At 54.2% G+C, this 17,421-nt stretch overlaps 2 protein-coding genes across 7 annotated transcripts in view; one reads left to right on the top strand and one right to left on the bottom strand.

The window, feature by feature from the left end:
• Positions 1 to 35: 35 nt before the first annotated feature.
• LOC100551358 (gap junction alpha-3 protein-like) lies at positions 36 to 1,740 on the top strand. Its single transcript, XM_085230674.1, has 2 exons — positions 36 to 400; positions 609 to 1,740. The coding sequence occupies exon 2, from the start codon at positions 613 to 615 to the stop codon at positions 1,498 to 1,500; it is 888 nt and encodes a 295-aa protein (XP_085086800.1). The 5' UTR covers positions 36 to 400; positions 609 to 612; the 3' UTR covers positions 1,501 to 1,740.
• Positions 1,741 to 2,169: 429 nt separating this feature from the next.
• The window catches only part of ZMYM3 (zinc finger MYM-type containing 3), a 30,184-nt gene continuing 14,932 nt past the window's right edge, over positions 2,170 to 17,421 (bottom strand). For 4 of the 6 annotated variants that reach the window (XM_085230370.1, XM_085230368.1, XM_085230367.1 and 1 more), the window contains exons 10-25: positions 15,663 to 15,749; positions 15,201 to 15,351; positions 14,447 to 14,619; positions 13,858 to 14,023; positions 10,065 to 10,123; positions 9,369 to 9,537; positions 8,656 to 8,771; positions 8,309 to 8,483; positions 7,624 to 7,770; positions 6,702 to 6,805; positions 6,139 to 6,307; positions 5,868 to 6,019; positions 5,329 to 5,443; positions 4,130 to 4,384; positions 3,924 to 4,041; positions 2,170 to 3,557 (exon numbers count right to left, since the gene is read on the bottom strand). In XM_085230370.1, coding sequence (XP_085086496.1) covers positions 3,359 to 3,557; positions 3,924 to 4,041; positions 4,130 to 4,384; positions 5,329 to 5,443; positions 5,868 to 6,019; positions 6,139 to 6,307; positions 6,702 to 6,805; positions 7,624 to 7,770; positions 8,309 to 8,483; positions 8,656 to 8,771; positions 9,369 to 9,537; positions 10,065 to 10,123; positions 13,858 to 14,023; positions 14,447 to 14,619; positions 15,201 to 15,351; positions 15,663 to 15,749 — 2,355 coding nt within the window. In that variant the 3' untranslated portion in view covers positions 2,170 to 3,358. The remainder of the gene's footprint in view (positions 3,558 to 3,923; positions 4,042 to 4,129; positions 4,385 to 5,328; positions 5,444 to 5,867; positions 6,020 to 6,138; positions 6,308 to 6,701; positions 6,806 to 7,623; positions 7,771 to 8,308; positions 8,484 to 8,655; positions 8,772 to 9,368; positions 9,538 to 10,064; positions 10,124 to 13,857; positions 14,024 to 14,446; positions 14,620 to 15,200; positions 15,352 to 15,662; positions 15,750 to 17,421) is intronic. The other 2 variants (XM_085230371.1, XM_010714995.4) reach the window with 2 other exon arrangements.

The following is a 17,421-nucleotide window of genomic DNA, read 5'->3' as shown; positions in this document are numbered from 1 at the left end:
TGCCCAGCCCCATACCTGGGGGTTTGGAGGGCCACAGTCCCCAGGTGCAGTTGTGGTTGTAGTCACGGTGCCCCAGCAGCATGCGTGTGGGAACGGTGACCCTCTGGTGGCATTGAGCACCAATCCCTGCAGCCCCACAGTATATTTAGAAAAGTGCCCAGACCAAAAATAGAGGGGAAAATTTTCCCCCAGTGGCTGCTTCATCTGCCAATCATGGGAAAAAAAGCCAATGGAGCCTGCAGCTGCATCACGACCCGCTAACCCTCTGCCCACCATCGGGTGGATGGACAGACAGACGGAGCCGGGTAGACCTGCCCGCACTGTGATCGCTGGGGAAGCGGCCTCGGAGCATCCCACAGCACTCTGGTGACAGCGTGGGAGCACCCACACACCCACAACGGTGAGGGGTCCCCGTGCAGCGGTGTCCCCGCGGCAGCCATGCCCACCCCACTGCTGGGGCTGCTCCTGCTGGAAGCTCCCCACACCGGGTTTGGGGGTTTGTGTGCACGAAGTGGGGGCAGCCCAGTGCAGGTCCCTGCATGCTCATCCCGGGGATGGGGCTGTGGTCGGGCACGTGTCCGTGTGTCTGGAACGTGGCTGTCTTGCAGCGCCATGGGGGACTGGAGCCTGCTGGGGCGGCTGCTGGAGAACGCCCAGGAGCACTCCACGGTGGTGGGGAAGGTTTGGCTCACCGTCCTCTTCGTTTTCCGCATCCTGGTGCTGGGGGCAGCTGCGGAACGGGTGTGGGGTGATGAGCTGGCCGGCTTCTCCTGCGACACGCAGCAGCCCGGCTGCCAGAACGCCTGCTATGACAGCACCTTCCCCATCTCCCACCTGCGCTTCTGGGTCCTGCAGATCATCTTCGTCTCCACCCCCAGCCTGGTGTACCTGGGCCACATCCTGCATCTGGTGCACCTGGAGGAGAAGGCGCAGCAGCAGGCGGCAGCGCGGGGTGGCAGCGGGGCCCGGCGGCAGCAGGGAAAGGCCCGGATCCCAGCACGGGACACTCAGGGCCGGGTCCACATGCGTGGGGCCATCCTGAGGACGTATGTCTGCAGCGTTGTCTTCAAGGCTCTCTTCGAGATGGGCTTCATAGCAGGGCAGTATGCCTTGTATGGGCTTGAGCTGAAGCCCCTCTACACCTGCAGCCGCTGGCCCTGCCCCAACACCGTCAACTGCTACATCTCCCGGCCCACCGAGAAGACCATCTTCATCCTCTTCATGCTGGGGGTGGCCTGCGTGTCTCTGCTGCTCAACCTGGTGGAGATCTACCACCTGGGCCTCACCAAGTGCCGGCAGCGGCCAGGTCCCAGATCCCGCATCCTGCCTGGCCCTGGTGGCCTTGCGGGGTCCCACAGTGCCCGCTTCACCTTGCCTGGCGGTGGCAACCCCATGGATGCCAGCGGCCCACACCTGGCACCTCTGGGGAAGGCTGGTGCGTGGCTGGGGGTGGCCAGTGGGTCCCGAGGGAAGGTGCGAGCAGCGGACCTGGCAGTGTGAATGCAGCTGGTGCCTGCCAGGATGCTCGGGGATGGATGATGCGTGGGCTGCCATGCTGTGCTGTGGTGGCCACAGTTGTGGCTCCCATCTCCAGGACCTGCCAGGCTCGTGACACAGACCCCATGGCCAGCATGAGAGCTGAGCATGGCCTGGGAGCAGCAGGACCAAGCCAGCGCGAAGGCAAACCCCACTACCCCAACCATCAGCCCTGAGAAGCAAATAAACACCCACTGCACCTCACTTGACTCCTACTCTGCCCATGGGCCCTGTGGCATTGCTGCCTGAGCATCCATCTCATGCATGACCCCAAAGGCTGAGGAAGGACAACCGCCATGCTGGGCTGCATTCCTGTGGGTGGGAAGCAGGCAGGACAGAGCACAGGCAGCACAGCAAGGGAGGGATGGAGAGGAGATGCATGGTGGCAGCTCGTCCTGCTCTCCTCCCCCAGGGCCATGATCTGGCTGCAGGGACACACTGAGCTGGGATCACCCACTAAGGGGACAAAGGTCCTGTTGCCCAACAGAGCCATGCAACACCTCTGGGAGAGGCCAAGCCCAGGGAAGGGAGGATGCCAGCCCCACAGGCAAGCTCCCTGTTTGGGGCTGCGGCTGAGCAAGGGGCTGCATGCCAGTGTCCACCCCCTGCTTGGGGAAAGCAGGGGCAGTCAGCAACTTTCTGCAACTTTATTTGAAATGAATGGTTTCCAGAGACACAGGGTTAGTCCTAACGCCCTGTTATCACTACAACAAGACTTGTGAGTGGCTCACTCTCCACATGGACACAGAGAACAGAGGGCCCCAGGCCAAGGCCCAGAACAATATATACAGGCTCAACAAACAGTGCTGAGACCCATGTACAGCTCAGGAAAACCAACCAGAACACGAGGAGGGGTAGGAGGCAGCAGGGAACAGCACAGCAGGAGCCCAGCCCGCTCTGGGCAGGCACTGGGGCCCTGCAACTTTGGGAGGGAGGAGAGGCCAAGCAGATCTCCTCACTTCTGCTAGTGGCTGCCTGAGCCTGGAGCAGGAGCAGAGGGACCCACCACTGCCACCAGCACCCCAGCCAGCTTGCAGTGCTGGTGGCACCTTGCCTTGTGGAGGGGGCTACACCAGGAATGGGGACAGTGGGGAGGGAAGGGCAGCACTGGCACAGACCCGTGTCAGTCAGTTTTCTGCCGACTCAGAAAACATTGACAAAATTGAGGGAGACGGCCCAGCTGGGCCTCTGACCCCACGTTCCAGCACCAACTTCATCTGCTCCCAACAGCCAGCCCTGGCCAACCCCCAACCCTGGAAACAACTCTTCCCCTATCCAACAGTTCACATTCTGCCGGTGGTCCTTCCCTGCTGCCCTGAAAACACTGTCCCACTGCAGCAGAGCTACCGTTCCTGCCGTGCCACCTGCAGCTTCTGTGAGCTGATGCCAAGGGAAGGGGGAATTTAAAAGCCTCAGAGCCTGCTGGTCCCAGGCAGCGCTCTGCCATATTGTGCGGTTCCTGCCTCAGGGCAGAGGGAGAAGGGGTTAGTGTAAGAGTCGGGGGGTAGGGGCTGCAGCCCTGGGGAGAGGGAGGATGGGGAGGAAAAGGGGCCACCACCCTGGTGGCTTTGCCACCTCTGTGCTGCAGGGGCTGGCCCCAGGGAAGATGGCCCACCTGGCACGGGACAGGGCTGAGCGCAGGCGCCACGTAGGTAAGAAAGGCCTGTTACGAGCAGGATGAGATGTCTTGAGTCCAGTAACAATGTGGGGACAGCATTGCTGCAGTCCCGGCCCCACGCTGTGCTGCACGGCCCCCAAAACAGGAGTCACGGAGATGAGGTGTCCAAGGCTGGAGCAGAAAGAGCCCAGCAGCACCTTGTGCTTAGTCCATATCATCCTCCACGCTGCTGAGCCGGCTGTGCTCCTCGTAGATCTCCCTCACCACCAGGATGCGGTTCAGCATGCTTTCCAGCATGCTCCTGTCCATGGGGATGACTGAATACCAAAGCGGGGACTCGGCGATGCACGACCTCTCAGGCTGCAGGTAGAAGATGTCGTTGCGGTTCCGCATACTCTCAGGACTGTAAGGAGAAAGGAAAGTGAGACCTAGGACATCAACAGCAGGGGCTCAGAAAGCCTGGCTTGCCCTCTCAATTATCAAGGAGGGCCCAAGTGTCTCATCTTCTGGGCAAGACAAGGCCATGCACTGCAAAGTAAGCTCCCTAACCAATGTGCCACACACCCCTCCACGTCTTCCAAGAAATAAGGAATGAAAGCAGACAGAGAGAAGCGTTCTCTCAATCACAGTCTACAAGCTGTGCAGACCCTGGTCAAGGCTTAATGCTCATGAAAGAATATGCAGAGAGCAGCAGCTACTCCACTGGGTCTCCCTGAAACTGAGAGTTGGCCCCAAAACAACACAAGCCTCTGATCCAGAAAAGCCTCACCATTTAGAGAGGTAAAACTCGTAGAACTTGACGGGGCATCGAAGCGGGTTCATCTTGTTCTCCCGCTGCTCCAACATTGGCATCTCCTCCTCACGCTTCCTCTTTCCAGTGCTGCCATCTGCAAAGGGGGGATAGAGTAGGATCACAGCTGGGACACGACGGAGAAGGCAGGGAGAGGGACAAGGAGATGTTCTGTCAGACCCTACCTCGGCCTTTCTTCTGCTTGGCAGGAGCACAGTAGCGGATGCTCACCATCTTCGTGACGCCACGGGCTGTGGTGCACTTGCGAGACTGCCGTACTACGTTGGTGAAGGAGAGCTGCATGTGCTCCTCCGCTGTCTGCAGCCCAAAGAACTTAGTGTTGAAGAACATAAGGGTGTTAAGGAGCACAAAGGGTGAGTAAACGCCCAGCTGCTTGCACTCCCAGAGGTGCTCCTCCTCGACACGTGAGAAGACTGTGTCTGTAATACAGAGGAAGAACCAGGTCAACACCCACAGTGGCCTCGTGTTCTTTCAGGAGGGAACTAGAACAATGTGCCTGCCAGCAGTGGCTGGGAGCCAGTCCCACGCATCTGAAGAACGTGGGCCTGGAGCAATCCCTTCCCCTCCAAGTTCAACTCGGTGCTGACACTTCACAATACCCGCTTTCCCACGAGGTTCCTCCTCCAGAGCCATTGGTGGACCCTAACCCTGCCATTCCACAGCACAGGAAATCTCAGCCCAGAATCCCAATAAATCCTAACAGCTCATCCCTACAAATGGCCATGAAGTGGACTCCAGGTCAGTGCTCCACCTCGCTATGTGAGATAATAGAAAAGCCAGCTCCTCTCTAGACAAACAGGTCTGGAGCCAAAGGCCTCTGTCTGGAACAGCCATCCATCATGCAGAAGAGAGGCTACAGCAACTACCTGTTTACAAGACACTGCAGGGAAGGAAGCCCAGATTGTGGCAGCATGGAAAGCCTCTGCAAAGTTCTACGGCAGTCTGTTCACAAGGTATTATGACAGCAACCATGGCCAACATTTATAACAGTGTGCTGGGCTTTCCGACAAACTGGGAAGGGAAAGACATTGGCCACCACACCTGCTGGTTTGGTATCCTTTTTCCTAAAGGGTTCAGACACCACTGTAACCTATCGTAAAGGTTAGAACTGCTCCAAGAAACAAATGAGCCACGCTCTGCTCCCAGCCAGCCTGACTCTGGGAAACAAAGTTGCTGAGGCATAAACCAGATTGGCTCTGCTGTTAGTATGGGTCAGGATGACCCTAAAATGCATTGGAACAGCACTGCCTGTGCCAAGAAAGAAGACTGAGGCTGGAGGAAGGCAAACAGACTGGAGGATCCAAGGCAAGAAGAATAAATGGGTTATGTGTGTGGTAAGTCAAGGTAATATGGAGACACATACTGTTTGGTAAGACTGTGGGTTGCCAGCCACTCAGGGACTTGTTCAGCTCCTGCACGAAGGTCAGGTAGTAAAGGTCTGTAAATATATTCACCATACGATTGTTCTCAAGCAGGTACTAGAAAGAACAGAACACACAGTCAAGAGAGACAGCAGTACCTGGTGCAAACCCTTCCCATAAAGCCCAGGACACACACAGAGCCCAGGATTGCATAGGCAGAGTTGCAGAGCAGATGCTTAGCTGTAAGCATCCATTCCTGAAAGCTGTGAGAAACTGCACGACATCACAAAGCAGAGTTGATGAATGAGAAGGGACTGAGACTGAATTTGGATACTTCACTCAGCCTTCCTCTACGACGTGCTCCTTGGGTGCAAGGACAGGGAATGCCTGTCACCTCCCACTGGGCTCGGGAACAAAGACTGAAACAAGGTTGCTGTCATAGGTCTCCAGAAGGCAAAATAAAGGGTAAGAACTCCCCCTCACCAGATGTGACCCCCAGGTCTGGCTGTGAAGGAAGGGAGGACAAGAAGCCTTCCCTCACCTGCTGGATGCCAAGGCAAAGGTAATAGATGCTGTCTGGTTCGTAGCGCTCTCCATTGGGCCGCGTTATTTCCTTGACAAACTGAGCCAGGCCATAGTTGAGTTCAGCTGCTGTGCAGGCCAGGATGTCTTCTTTGATCCTAATGGGCTTGGCTGTGGAAACAAACATGCAGCCTCAGACAATATCCTGCAAGGCGAGAAGCACCTCGATGGGCTGGGATCCAGCTGCTGGGAGATGCCTGCCACTCCTCCCCTACAGACAGGAGACTTACGGCCAAAGCGCAGCTCCTCTCCCTTGCTGGTCTCTCCCCCTGCATACTTGGCTTGCACCCAGGACTTCCAGGCATTCACACCATAGGAGTAGTTCAGTGCTGTGCAGCTGGGCTGACTGCTCATTGAGTCCCGGGAACAGCTTTCAGAGAGCACCAGACGCTTCTGCCCCTGCAGAGAGGTGTACTGTGAGATTAGGCATGTACCTGGGACAGATGCAAGATTCCCAGCTGCTCCTCAGAGCTGCTGGCAGCTAGTTCCCTCCTAGTGTGCCTGTGCCAATGCCAGCAGGCATCCTTCTGCTGACAGCCAAGCTAACAAGACCCATTAGTTATGAGAACCACAGGCAGGGAAGAGGCCAGCTCTCACATGACATGTTGCATTCAGGGCTGCTTCATAGTAACAGGAACATATTTCCATTCAGGGAGCGACCCACAGGCCAGGTACGATCTGAAGGGAGGAGTACAACCTCCCCAGCACACCTCACCTCAGACTATGCTGCAGATGGCAACTCCCATTCCAAATCCACAAGGCTTTGAGCAGGCAGTACCCACTAAGAGCTCACCTTTCGGACAGCACGAGGCAGCTCTTGCTCTGTGGACACATCTTCGGGGCCCACCAGCCCACAGTCAAAGAGGAAATCCACACTGGGGTTGATGTATAGAGGGTCTGAAAGGAAACACAGGAATAAGAGATCAGCTGAGACACCTCATCCTGTCCCCAACAGAGAAAACAGGCAGACGTCTAAGACAAGTAAGTTGCCATTCTGGTCTGGTTCTTACAGCCAGCTGCAGAGGGAACACGCAGCCCAAAACCTCGTACCCACCACTTCTGCTTGGCACAAACATTTAGCCACAGCCCAACAAAGGAAACACTATCACCTGCCAGAGTTGCAAAATTTCTCAGGCTAACCAGAACCCAAAATGTTTTTAAAACATCTGGAACATCTTTCATGCCTTCATTCCAGGCCAGCAGTGGTGACAGTCTGGCACAAGTACCCCAATTCTCTGTCCTCTGCTGCTGCTATACTGCCTCAGCACTGCTGTGCATGTCTGTTCCTTCTTCCCAACCTTCTGCCTTCTGACAAACACACACAGCAATTCTGCCATTTCCCAAAATGTCATGCACTGTCCAGGCCTCCCTTGGGCTTCGCTGGATCCTCTGGAATCATTATCTGTAAGCACACTATCACCTTTGCCCTATGCTTTGTGCTGTTAGAATCAGCTTCTCATTCTCCCTTTCCTGCAGACCTCGAGAGGTTGGTTAGTCAAAAAACACAGACTTGTTCAAAAGTGGTGGTCTCACCCCTGCTGCGAGCAGTCATCTGCAAGACCCTCAGCTCCTGGCCTCAAGCAGGGTCAGTCATAGGGCATGGGGAGGTAAGTTCACACAGGTCTTAATGCTGCTGGCAAAGGTGGGCTGAGGGCAACAGGTGGACCCTGCTGCAGCATGAGCAGCCCCACATGCCTGCTTCACCTAGCTCTTACTCTTAGGGAAGTCAGCCTCCAGGTCCTGGCCTGGCTCATCGAGGACGTTTGCCATCTTGACAGCCATAGCCAACACATCGTCCCTTGCTGGTCCAAACAGATCACAGTCCTCCAGGAGACCCTCTGCGCTCTGGTTACTCACCAAGTCTGCAATGCAAAAGCAGATCAGAAACATAACTTTCAAAAAACTGTTTTGTCTCATGATAACTAGAAAATGAAGTCAGGCTCCCTAGGGCACAGTCCTGCGCTCACATCAGCACCACAACAACTGCGCTGCCCAGCTCTCCCTGCACAGCAAGAAACTAGACCTCTGTCCTCACCCAGACACAGCCCCAGTCAGTAGGGCTTGAGGAATGCAGCCCCCAGCTAAAAAGGTCTGTGAGGTCAGGACTGTTAGTCTTCTGGTTGGGGAGCTAGTTTAGGTAAGAGCCTGAACAGCCATGTGTATAAATTAGTGAACGTGTGCCAAGACAGGCACCCCCAAAACAGACAGTGGCACACACTGCTCCTTGCTGCAGCTCTCCCCTCCTGGTACTTCCTCAGCAGCAGCAGAGGGCTTGCTCTACTCTGCTCCTTCTCAAAGGCTTTGGAGGAGCTGCAATCTGGGCAGATATTCTGGTTTCAGGAACAGGTAAACCTTGGCAATGCCAGCCATCAGGTCAGTCCAAGCCATGGCAGAACCTACCGCACAGGTCCGAGGAGGCTTTGTCCAGTTCCTCAGCCTCTGCAATCATCTCTGCCATGGCCAGGATGTCAGCCTCTAGAGGATTGGAGGGGATCTTCACCTTCAGCTCCTCAATCGTCTCCACAATCTTATCCGCGCTCTCCAGTGTGGTGGGTAGAAACATTGGCACAGGCACCTGTTGACAGCAGCACACCAGGCAGAGATCAGACGTGCTGTGCCCACACAGGGTTCCAGTTCAGCCAACTGCTGTATAAGCAGAGGCAGCAGAAGAGGACAGAGAAGCAGGAAAACTACAGCAAGGCAGGACTGAGACAGAGAACACAAGCAGGTCCAAGTGTGTCGCTTACCGGGACAGGCATGGAGAAAGGCACAGGTACTTTCTGGCAGTACATATGCATAGGCACAGGCACGAAGATCGGGACTGGGATTGGCAACACAATCACCTGGGGCTTCCAGTCAGCCTCTGACAAGAGCAAAAGTACATCAGTGAGCTTGCTCCCAGCAGCTCCTCCACCCAGCCTAGCTACGCACAGCCATGCCCACACAGCCAACCAGCACCACAGCTCTTCCAGACATCAGCACCTAACTTACAGGCAGAGCTGAAGCAGCAGCAAGCCAGACAGCCCTGCAGCAGGAGAGGCTTGCATCAGCAAGTGGTGCAAGCCCTGCTCTTATGTGGTCCTACTGAGAGATCTAGTTACTTTGAATATGCTAGAGACATACATGAGGCAATGACAGCTTCACAGTGGAACCTGCTGGACAGACAGCTCCTCAGGCAAGCTGAAGATCTCTGGAGGAAAAGGAGCTGCCTCATGTACTGTGAGAGTGGACTCATGCTGCAGTGCTCCTTTTGTTCCTCGTGGAAATGGACTCTCAACCTCCATCCAAGGCTGTGCATGCCTCGCACATCCCTGACACTCCCTCAGCACGATGCCAAACGTTCAGCAGTTCTATAGAGTGTTTCAAGCTGGATTCATATCCAGTCTGGAGTAGAGACATGCTACCTTCCTTTCCGAAACGCCCCTTTAATCCTGCAGTTAGTTGTGTCTTACTGTCCTACCTGTCTGACATCCTTTGGACTTCATTTCTACTTTGCAGGAAACACCCCGGTTCTGCATCAGTGGTTTGCACATGGCAGCTTTGTTCTTCCGAGGGGTGGCTGGAACTGGAGGGGGTGGGGGAGGCGGCGCAGCTGGAGACATGTGGGCTGAGGAGGTCTTTGATGACAACTGAGGAAATGCAGAAAGCAGGAGGTTGGTGTCCACCGAAAGCAGCACTATCTCTTTTCAACCACTGGTACAGCCTCCTGGAGCCTGGCAGCCCACAGCACACATGTACATGTTTCCCACAGTCACATCTGGCCAATGGGCTGCCAAGCTGACAGTGGCAGGGAACAAACCAACACGGGATCTCTCCAGTCAGCAGGAAGTTTGGCACTGGTGAGCAGCAGGGAGTGCAGTGGGACAGTGATTATGCCTGAGCATAGATGAGCACTGTGCGAAGTGGAGCCAGCACTACAGTGACAGACTGCTCTGGTGTCCATGCTTCACTCCTGGGCAACGGTCACCCATCCCCTTCTCAGGAGATGTGCTGATGTTGCCCTGCCCAGAAGCTCATATCAGCTCCCACTGCCCAAATCACTACCATTAAAACACAGTGGTAACAGGAGAATTAGATCCCCACAGACAATTGCAGATCTGAGTGAGGACAGCCCCCTCGTGCTATCTAGCAAATTCCTATCTCCAGCAGGCCTTACCGTGTTAGTCTCTGCCTTCTGATGGGAAGAAGCGGGTGGTTTTGTTTCTGAAGATTGACCTGAAAGAGAAAGCAATGCCTCTTAGTTCAAGAGCTCCTCGGCTAACAGGTCCCACTGCTGGGACTGGAGGTGGCAGCAGCCACAGGCCAGAGGGCAGTGACAGGCTCCCCAGAAACCGCTCCTGGCCACTCCAGGAACAGTCAGTCATTCCAAAAATCTCTAGCCCTAGCACCTTTGAGAACGCTACCACTCCACGATCAAGTCATGGCCGTGTCAATCTGTGTTCCCTTGTGGTCCACCCCATCCCCATCACAGCAGGTCAGGAGAAATCCCAGCCCCTTATAGAGAGAGGATGCCAGGGCTCTATTCCCAGCTCTGCCTACCGGCTTGCTGTACCGAGCCATGGCCCCTCCCTGTGCCTCCATCTCCCTGCTATAGTATCTTGGCAAAGTGCTTCGAGATCCCTGGGAAGAAGGTGACAGAGCTAATAGCAGTGTTACAAGGTATCCCAGGAAGTACAGAGACAGCTTTGCCCAGCATTAGAGATGCAAAAGAGAAGGGATTGCCAGCAGATAAGAGGCGTGCCTGGCAGACACTACTCTCAGATGGTGACAGTATCATCTTTGCTAAGATGATAATTCCAGCTCACCTGCTTTGCAGAGCACCCACACCCATCTCAAAGGCTGCTGAGCTAAAAGAGCACCTTCATCCAAGCCCCCCGTGAACCCTGGTTACCCGTGTGGCTGAGAAAAAGAGCTGCCTTCTACAGCACTGACCCACCGTGGGCCGCGTGTGAAGGAGACACCTGCAAGGAAAGCAGCAGGTCAGAGCACCCACATGGAGCAGCAGCTCCACTTGCACCTCCTACAGATCGGCCCCCAGGAAAGACCCAGACTCCCCAAGGACCAACACACAGGTATTTGCAGCTGTGCAGCTCCCAAGAATCCCAGGAGCTTTGCTCTTCAGCAAACAGAGGCGCAGCAAAGTCCGTTTGGTGACTGCCACAGAGGGCACAGCTCAGTTCCCATTCAAGGAAGCTCTCCAGCCCACAGCTCGGCATTCAGCCACAGGATGTGCAACCATCTCAGTGGGTCCAAGAGTTCCCCATGACCCACCCAAAGTGGATGGGCAGCAAGTTTAGGTGGGAGACATGGATGGCTTGGATAGAGAAAGACAAGCTGAGGAGTAGAGTAAAAGCAGAGTCTTTGCTATAGCACAATCAAAGCAAAGGTCAGTGTCCCACAGGCCGAAGAGTTAGGTCTATGGGAAACAAGAAAATCCTCCCACCACAAAGCTCCACACGCTGCAAGTCCAGGCTCTCAAGAAAGCTGTGGGTTGGTCTTCACTCTCAGAACACCAGCAAGGAGCTGCCAAGGCATAAACTGCACCAAGCATGACTTTGAGCCCTCTCTCCTCTGCAGCTAGATGACCCTATGCAGAACCAGTTTCCTTTGGAAGCCTCTGCACACAGTTCTGTGGCAGAAGCTCCTCAATCACTTGTTACACACACACTGTTCTGAGCAAAGGAGCGGCCACTCTTATTGTTAGCAAGCTCCCTGAGGATCACCAGGCAGACAGAAGCTGCTGGAATTAATGGTTTTGGGCAAAAAAAGCAAGCGGTCAGCAGCAATGCCCAAGATGGGCCTAAAATCCAAGCAGTCCCTTGCAAGCTTGCAACACTGCTGCCAGGTGCACAGAAGACCCTGGCTGGACCAAGCAGAAGCTGTTCCTCACCAGCACTGACAAGCTGCTCCTCCTGAGACACCCTGCACAGCCCGCTGGGCTGGAAAGCTCTGTGTAAGCACATAGCAGCTCTGGCTCCAGCACCAGAGCCTTCCAGTGCAAACTGACCAGTACACCACAAACCCAAGACAAAGCTGTCCACACCTTTCCCACAGCTGGCAGAGGACAGGCATACAAGAACAGAGAAGACTCAGTGCCACCAGCAGCACTTGCACTTTGGCTTTTACCAAGCCCGGAGATTGTGCTCAGCCAAGCACTCACTGCTACCAAAGGGCATTTCCTTGCTTGCCCTGAGTCCTCTGCCTCACAAGCACACAGAAAGGCAGTACGGGAAAGGGCAACGCAGCAAGTGCTAAACAGCAAAGTTCCCGGGGGCCTCTAGAGACATGATGGAGTGTGGTGGTCAGGTCCTGGCAGTTGGTGGAGGTGGAGAGGGTACTTAAGAGTCTTGTGGTCCATGTCTCCAAGAGGCAAGGGCCAAATGGCGTGAACTAGATGCTTCCCTTGGCAGGCAGTGGCTTGCTTGCTGTGCCTGCGTTCCCACAGCAGTGTTATTGATGCCTCACAGGTAAGATGCCTTGAAAGCAGGGGACAAATCAAACAGCAAGGCTAAGGCTGTAAAATCACGCGTTGAGCTACAAGAGATGGTAAGCTCAATGCCTCTTCCTCCACCGGGGCAGCAGGACAGTGCCCCATCAAGCAGTCTTTCTCTGGACACCCCAGTGCCAGCGGAAACCAACAGTTTTTTGTCCAGGTCACCTCAGTGTGTTGCCACTTGAGCTGTCACCTCACACGGTGCTTTACAGAGCCTGGCTCCTGGAAGACAGGTTGGGACTCCCCTGGCTGGGGGAACTGTCTGCTTCTGGCAGAGCAGCTCTGCTTTGCTCTCGAATCAGTTCTGACATCCAGGGTTTCCCCCATCTTGCGATTTGCCAAGTGCTGTCAGAAGAGAGGCCTCAAGAAGAGCCTGAAGATGGAGAACGAGGTCTCTCAAGGGAAGGTCCTCCTCTTGGTTTCCCCTCCTCAGTGCACCCTAGTCAGGGTTTTACACCTCGTGAAATCCCAGGGAGCTGCAAAGGCCTTAGCCTGCAATACTGCTATCAGTTGAAGCCTGATGAACTGAAGGAAGTCACGTCACAAGCTGCAGGCATTTTGTTAACTAGATCAAACAGATTACCTAGAAGATCGTGGCCTCTGAAAGACCAAGCGGAATGAAACTACACGAGTGTCCAAGGGCCATGCGATGTCTTGTCACTGTCACTATGAGCACCTTCCATCCTGAGGGACCCCAAAGCACTTTGCAATCTTCTGTGAGCAATTGGCTCAAGTTAACGATAGGAAATGAGGCAACAGGCAGTGAAAATCTCCTCTCCAGCTGGAACTCCGCGGATGCAGAATGGGGTTATCCGGGACACGGGGTTGGCAATTCCCCAAAGCTGCAGCAACCTTTAGGTAGGACTCCAACCTAACTTCACAAGACAGAGTGCCTCCAGCGGCTCTGCGCTCCCTCAAGATCGGTCTAGGTTCGGCTCTGGCTGAGGAGAGCCCACCTACAGCATCACCAGCACCACTTCCTGCAGCACCCTGTGTTTTCCTTGAATGCTTCCCATCCAAGCACTGACCTGGCCCAATCCTGATTAGCTTATGAGATCTGAGAAGGTCACAGCTCGGAGGTGGTGTGGGGCTGCAGGTGGATTATCATGCCAAGCCACGCTGTCCCCTAACCCTGCATATCGAGCTCTCCGCTGGCAACATGAGGATGGAATCGCCCATTAAATCCCTGAGTATCCTCGCTAAGAGTGTGAGCTACAGGCAGCACGCTGGCACCGGCTCCTCCCGTCTGGGCCCTGTGTGTCATAGAACCATAGACGTTAGAGATGGAGAAGCCCCATTAGGTCCCACTCCGTCCTTTCCCCCCCAAGGGCCAGTGCAGGATTGTTCCCTAGCGTCTCATCCAGTCCCAGGCAGGAAGCTTCCACCCCTTGCTGTTCAGTCTTCCCTGTGTCTCTCAGACTGAGCTATGCAGGTCCCCTCCCTCCCTCCTACTCACTGTTCAGCAGGCTCTCGGGCCCCTTCTGCGTGTCCAGGTTGGGCTGGTTCTGTTGGTTGTAAAATCGCAGCAGACACTGCTGGTTGCAGAAGTGTTTGATTTGCCCTCGCCAGTGGATGGTTTCCAGCAGCTTCCCCTGACGCTTGCAGGCATGGCACCGAGCTGCCTAAAGCCCGCATCAGCAGGAGAGAAACAACGAGTAACTAACCACACCCCCTCCGAGTGCAACACAACTCTCCAGTGAAAGGTGCACATGGCAAGGTGCTGTGAGCTTCCCCACAGCAGTGCCCTGCCAGTGCCAGCCGGGGTCTCCAGCGGTGCGAACTTCTCACTGCAGCACTAGCCGCGGATCCAGCACTGTGAGCTTCCTCAGTGCAGTGCTCTGGCAGGATCAGCTGGGGACTCCAGCTACGTGAGCTTCCCCGTAGCAGTGTCCCGTCATTGCCAGGCAGGACTCCAGCAGTGCCAGGTTCTCCGCAGCAGTGCCAGCCAGACTCCAGCAGTGCGAGCTTCCTCAGTGCAATGCCCACTTATCTGGGTGCCGTGCCCACCACAGCACTTAGCACAAGCTGCCAGTGCCAATACTGACCTTGAAGTACCAGAGCAAGTATTTGCTTTTGCAGTCTTCACTACAGAAGTCCCAGGTGCTGCCCTCCAGCTGCTCGGTGACCGCCCGCTGGCAGGTCTGAGAACAGTAGGTGCAGGTGATGCAGCACAGGCCCAGGTTCTTGGTGAAATCCTGTTTGTAAAGAAGCACACACCCTGCGGAGAAACAATAGGAGTGAAACCTTCCCAGGATGAACTGGGGGCCTCCCTGACCCAAACATGACCAGAATCCAGGTCTGCGGAGACAACAGAGCACACGCAACACACTGTAGGGAACAATCCAGCACTGGCCCCTGGGGCTGGGATAAGATGGGACCTCATGGGGACTTGCCATCTCTCACCTCCATGCTTCTAGGAAGAGTCTGACTCCAACCTCCTGTGTGCAGGAACCCAGCAGGCAGGGCAAGGCCAGGTCAGGCCAGCCCAGACGCAAGAGCGTAGAAGTGCATGATGACAGGAGGAGCGGAGCTGCCACCTGCTGTCTCCCCAGCCCCCAGAGAGAGAAAAGCTGTGAGAAAGCCCTCCCCAAGGACACAATGAACGGTAAAGATCTTGCCCTAGGGCCTGGCTGGACAGCAAGCCATCCCCACTGACAGTCCTCCCTTCACTGCATGGCGAGGCTCTCGCCCCAGGGCCTGGCTAGACAGTCTCCCCTCTGTTCCACTCCATGCTCTCTTCTCCTCCCCCAGCAAGGGCTGGCATGGGGGCTCTGCCTCTCCCGTGCCTTCCCCAAGTACCTTCGCTGCAGAAGTTCTTCTCCACCCCTGAGAAGCGGATCTTCTCATGCAGCAGCTTCTCCTGCTTGCAGTGCTCACACTGAGACACTACCCCACGTAGCCGTTTGAAGTCCTCACAGCAATCCTTGCAGCAGAACTGATACATCTTGTCCTGCCAAAAAGACCACCACCAGGTCAGGCAGGCTGGCAGGAGGTCCCCATGCTTCCCAGGGAAGCAAGACTACGGGTCTGAGACAGGTCCCCAGCTCCCCTGGCAGGGTTTGGCAGAGGAGGTCTCCTCCCACCCTTCTGACACGCTGCTGAACATCAGCACTCAGGCGCATCTCCAGGCACGTCTCTACAGCCAAGGCATTCAGAGCAATGGCTCAGAAAGGACTCTCCTTTGAGCAGGGAGAGGAAGAGCTCTGTGGTCCTCGCGGGGGTTGACCTCAGCCTCCACATCCCCCTGGGGAAAGTCCTCACCTGCCAGTCTAGGATCTCTGGCTTCCCGGTGAAAAGATTGTGGCAGTAATGGCAGTTCAGGTGGATCCCACCTTCCGGGCTGGTGTGCTGTAGAAGACAAAGACAGCTCATGGAGAGAGGGGCACACAGAGGGCAGCAAGCACCCGTTCTGCACTGCCACCAGCCGTCCTGCCCGCTCCACTGACCACAGCAGGCCATCTGCCCCTGCTCAGACTGCGCTGGCTGCCACTGTCAGTGACTCAGTCAGTCCATCAGATCACATCTCAAGCTCCTGGAGAACAGATTCTTGAGTAATTCCATTTTGCTTCCAATATACTGGGTCCAGTTCTTCTCCAGCAGGCATTTTCAGGCTCCCAGCCTTCTGCACTGGAGCACATTCAGAGATGGTGGCTCCGCTACCTCTTCTTTTAGAGACTTTCTCTAAAAGATCTTGAAGCCTGGTTTCTATTTTCAGGGTAATATAACTTCAGAATTCAAGCAGCCATTCTCATCCCACATTCCTCTGCTAGATTAAAGAGCCATTTAATACTTGGTGTCTTGTCCACGGGGATATCTTCATTAATAAAGTCATCTTCCAGGTTTTTGTTCTGAAGACCTCAGATAAGGTGCTGTCGGTGCCATTTATTTTTGAGGCTCTGTGCAATTTGCAGCTTTTCTTCAGCATACTTCTTATTTTTCTTCAACATTAATAACAACTTGGGCATTGGATGAATATCCTTCCCACCTGTGCAGTATTCTAGGTAGATCTTTTGCTTCCTTGCCCCCTAACTTCTCGCTTCCTGCTCTTCTACTTCTTTTACAATAACCGAATCCTTCTTTTCATAGCTGTAAACTGAGGCACTCGTGCTTAATGGCCAATCTGATGCAATCAAGAGGTTTTTTTCTAAATCCTTACTTTCCAGGACTCACATCCCAGTATTACATGAGTAAGGCTGATCTTGCACTGAACTGTAAGTACACATTAGGAGGAACCAACCTTGCCAAGAAATTCAATTGCTTTGCTGTGTATGACTGCCTTGACCTCAGCATCACTTAACACTTCACCAGTTTTTGTTTCATCTGCAAAATTTTAGTACGCTTACTTTGACTTTATTTCCAGATGACTGATGAAGATGTTTGACTCCTTGGGCTTAATACTGATCCCCGAGAAGCCATCTTGAAGCACTCCTTTCAGTGTTTTTTCTTTATCAAGTGTGTTCTGAGATCTGTCAGTAAGATGGATCCTAATCCAGGTTATGCACGGCTTGGATGTCATGCTACAATGCTGATTTTACATGGCAATAACTCCAACGTTTTATGAAGTCTACGACTGTAAAGAGATGTCAGCTACCCTCTATCCACACAACACGTGATCTTAGCAAACTATTACACCACGGTAAAAAAAAAAAGAATAGAAAAAGAAAACAATAACAAACAGACAAACAGACACTGCAACTGCCAGAAAATAACTTTCCTTCTCTAGGTTCTCTAAGTTTTCTCAGTTGCCCAAGGCATATCCTGGCCTAAGTTTCCCAGGTCTTCCTGGCTGTTGCTTTGTTCTTTGGCAACTGTACAAAACAAATATTCTTCCAGTTGCCTTTGAATAGTATGAACATTTAATGTATACTCAAACTCAACACCAAAAAAATCAACATCATCAGTCAAGCCTTTGAGGACTATTAGACATGAGGTATCCAAGTCTGCTGGATGTAAATTTTCAGACAACATGACCTAGAAGACTTCTGTTTCTTGGTGATCCCTGGCTCAGAGAGCAGCTCTG

This window comes from Meleagris gallopavo, chromosome 9 (genome assembly GCF_905368555.1).
Source record: "Meleagris gallopavo chromosome 9, MGAL_WU_HG_1.1, whole genome shotgun sequence".
Lineage (NCBI taxonomy): Eukaryota > Metazoa > Chordata > Aves > Galliformes > Phasianidae > Meleagris > Meleagris gallopavo.
This window is presented reverse-complemented; position numbering and strand designations above follow the sequence as displayed.

Excerpts from the sequence above, each read along its gene's own strand:
- LOC100551358 (XM_085230674.1), top strand. The coding sequence starts at position 613 with ATGGGGGACTGGAGCCTGCTGGGGCGGCTGCTGGAGAACGCCCAGGAG.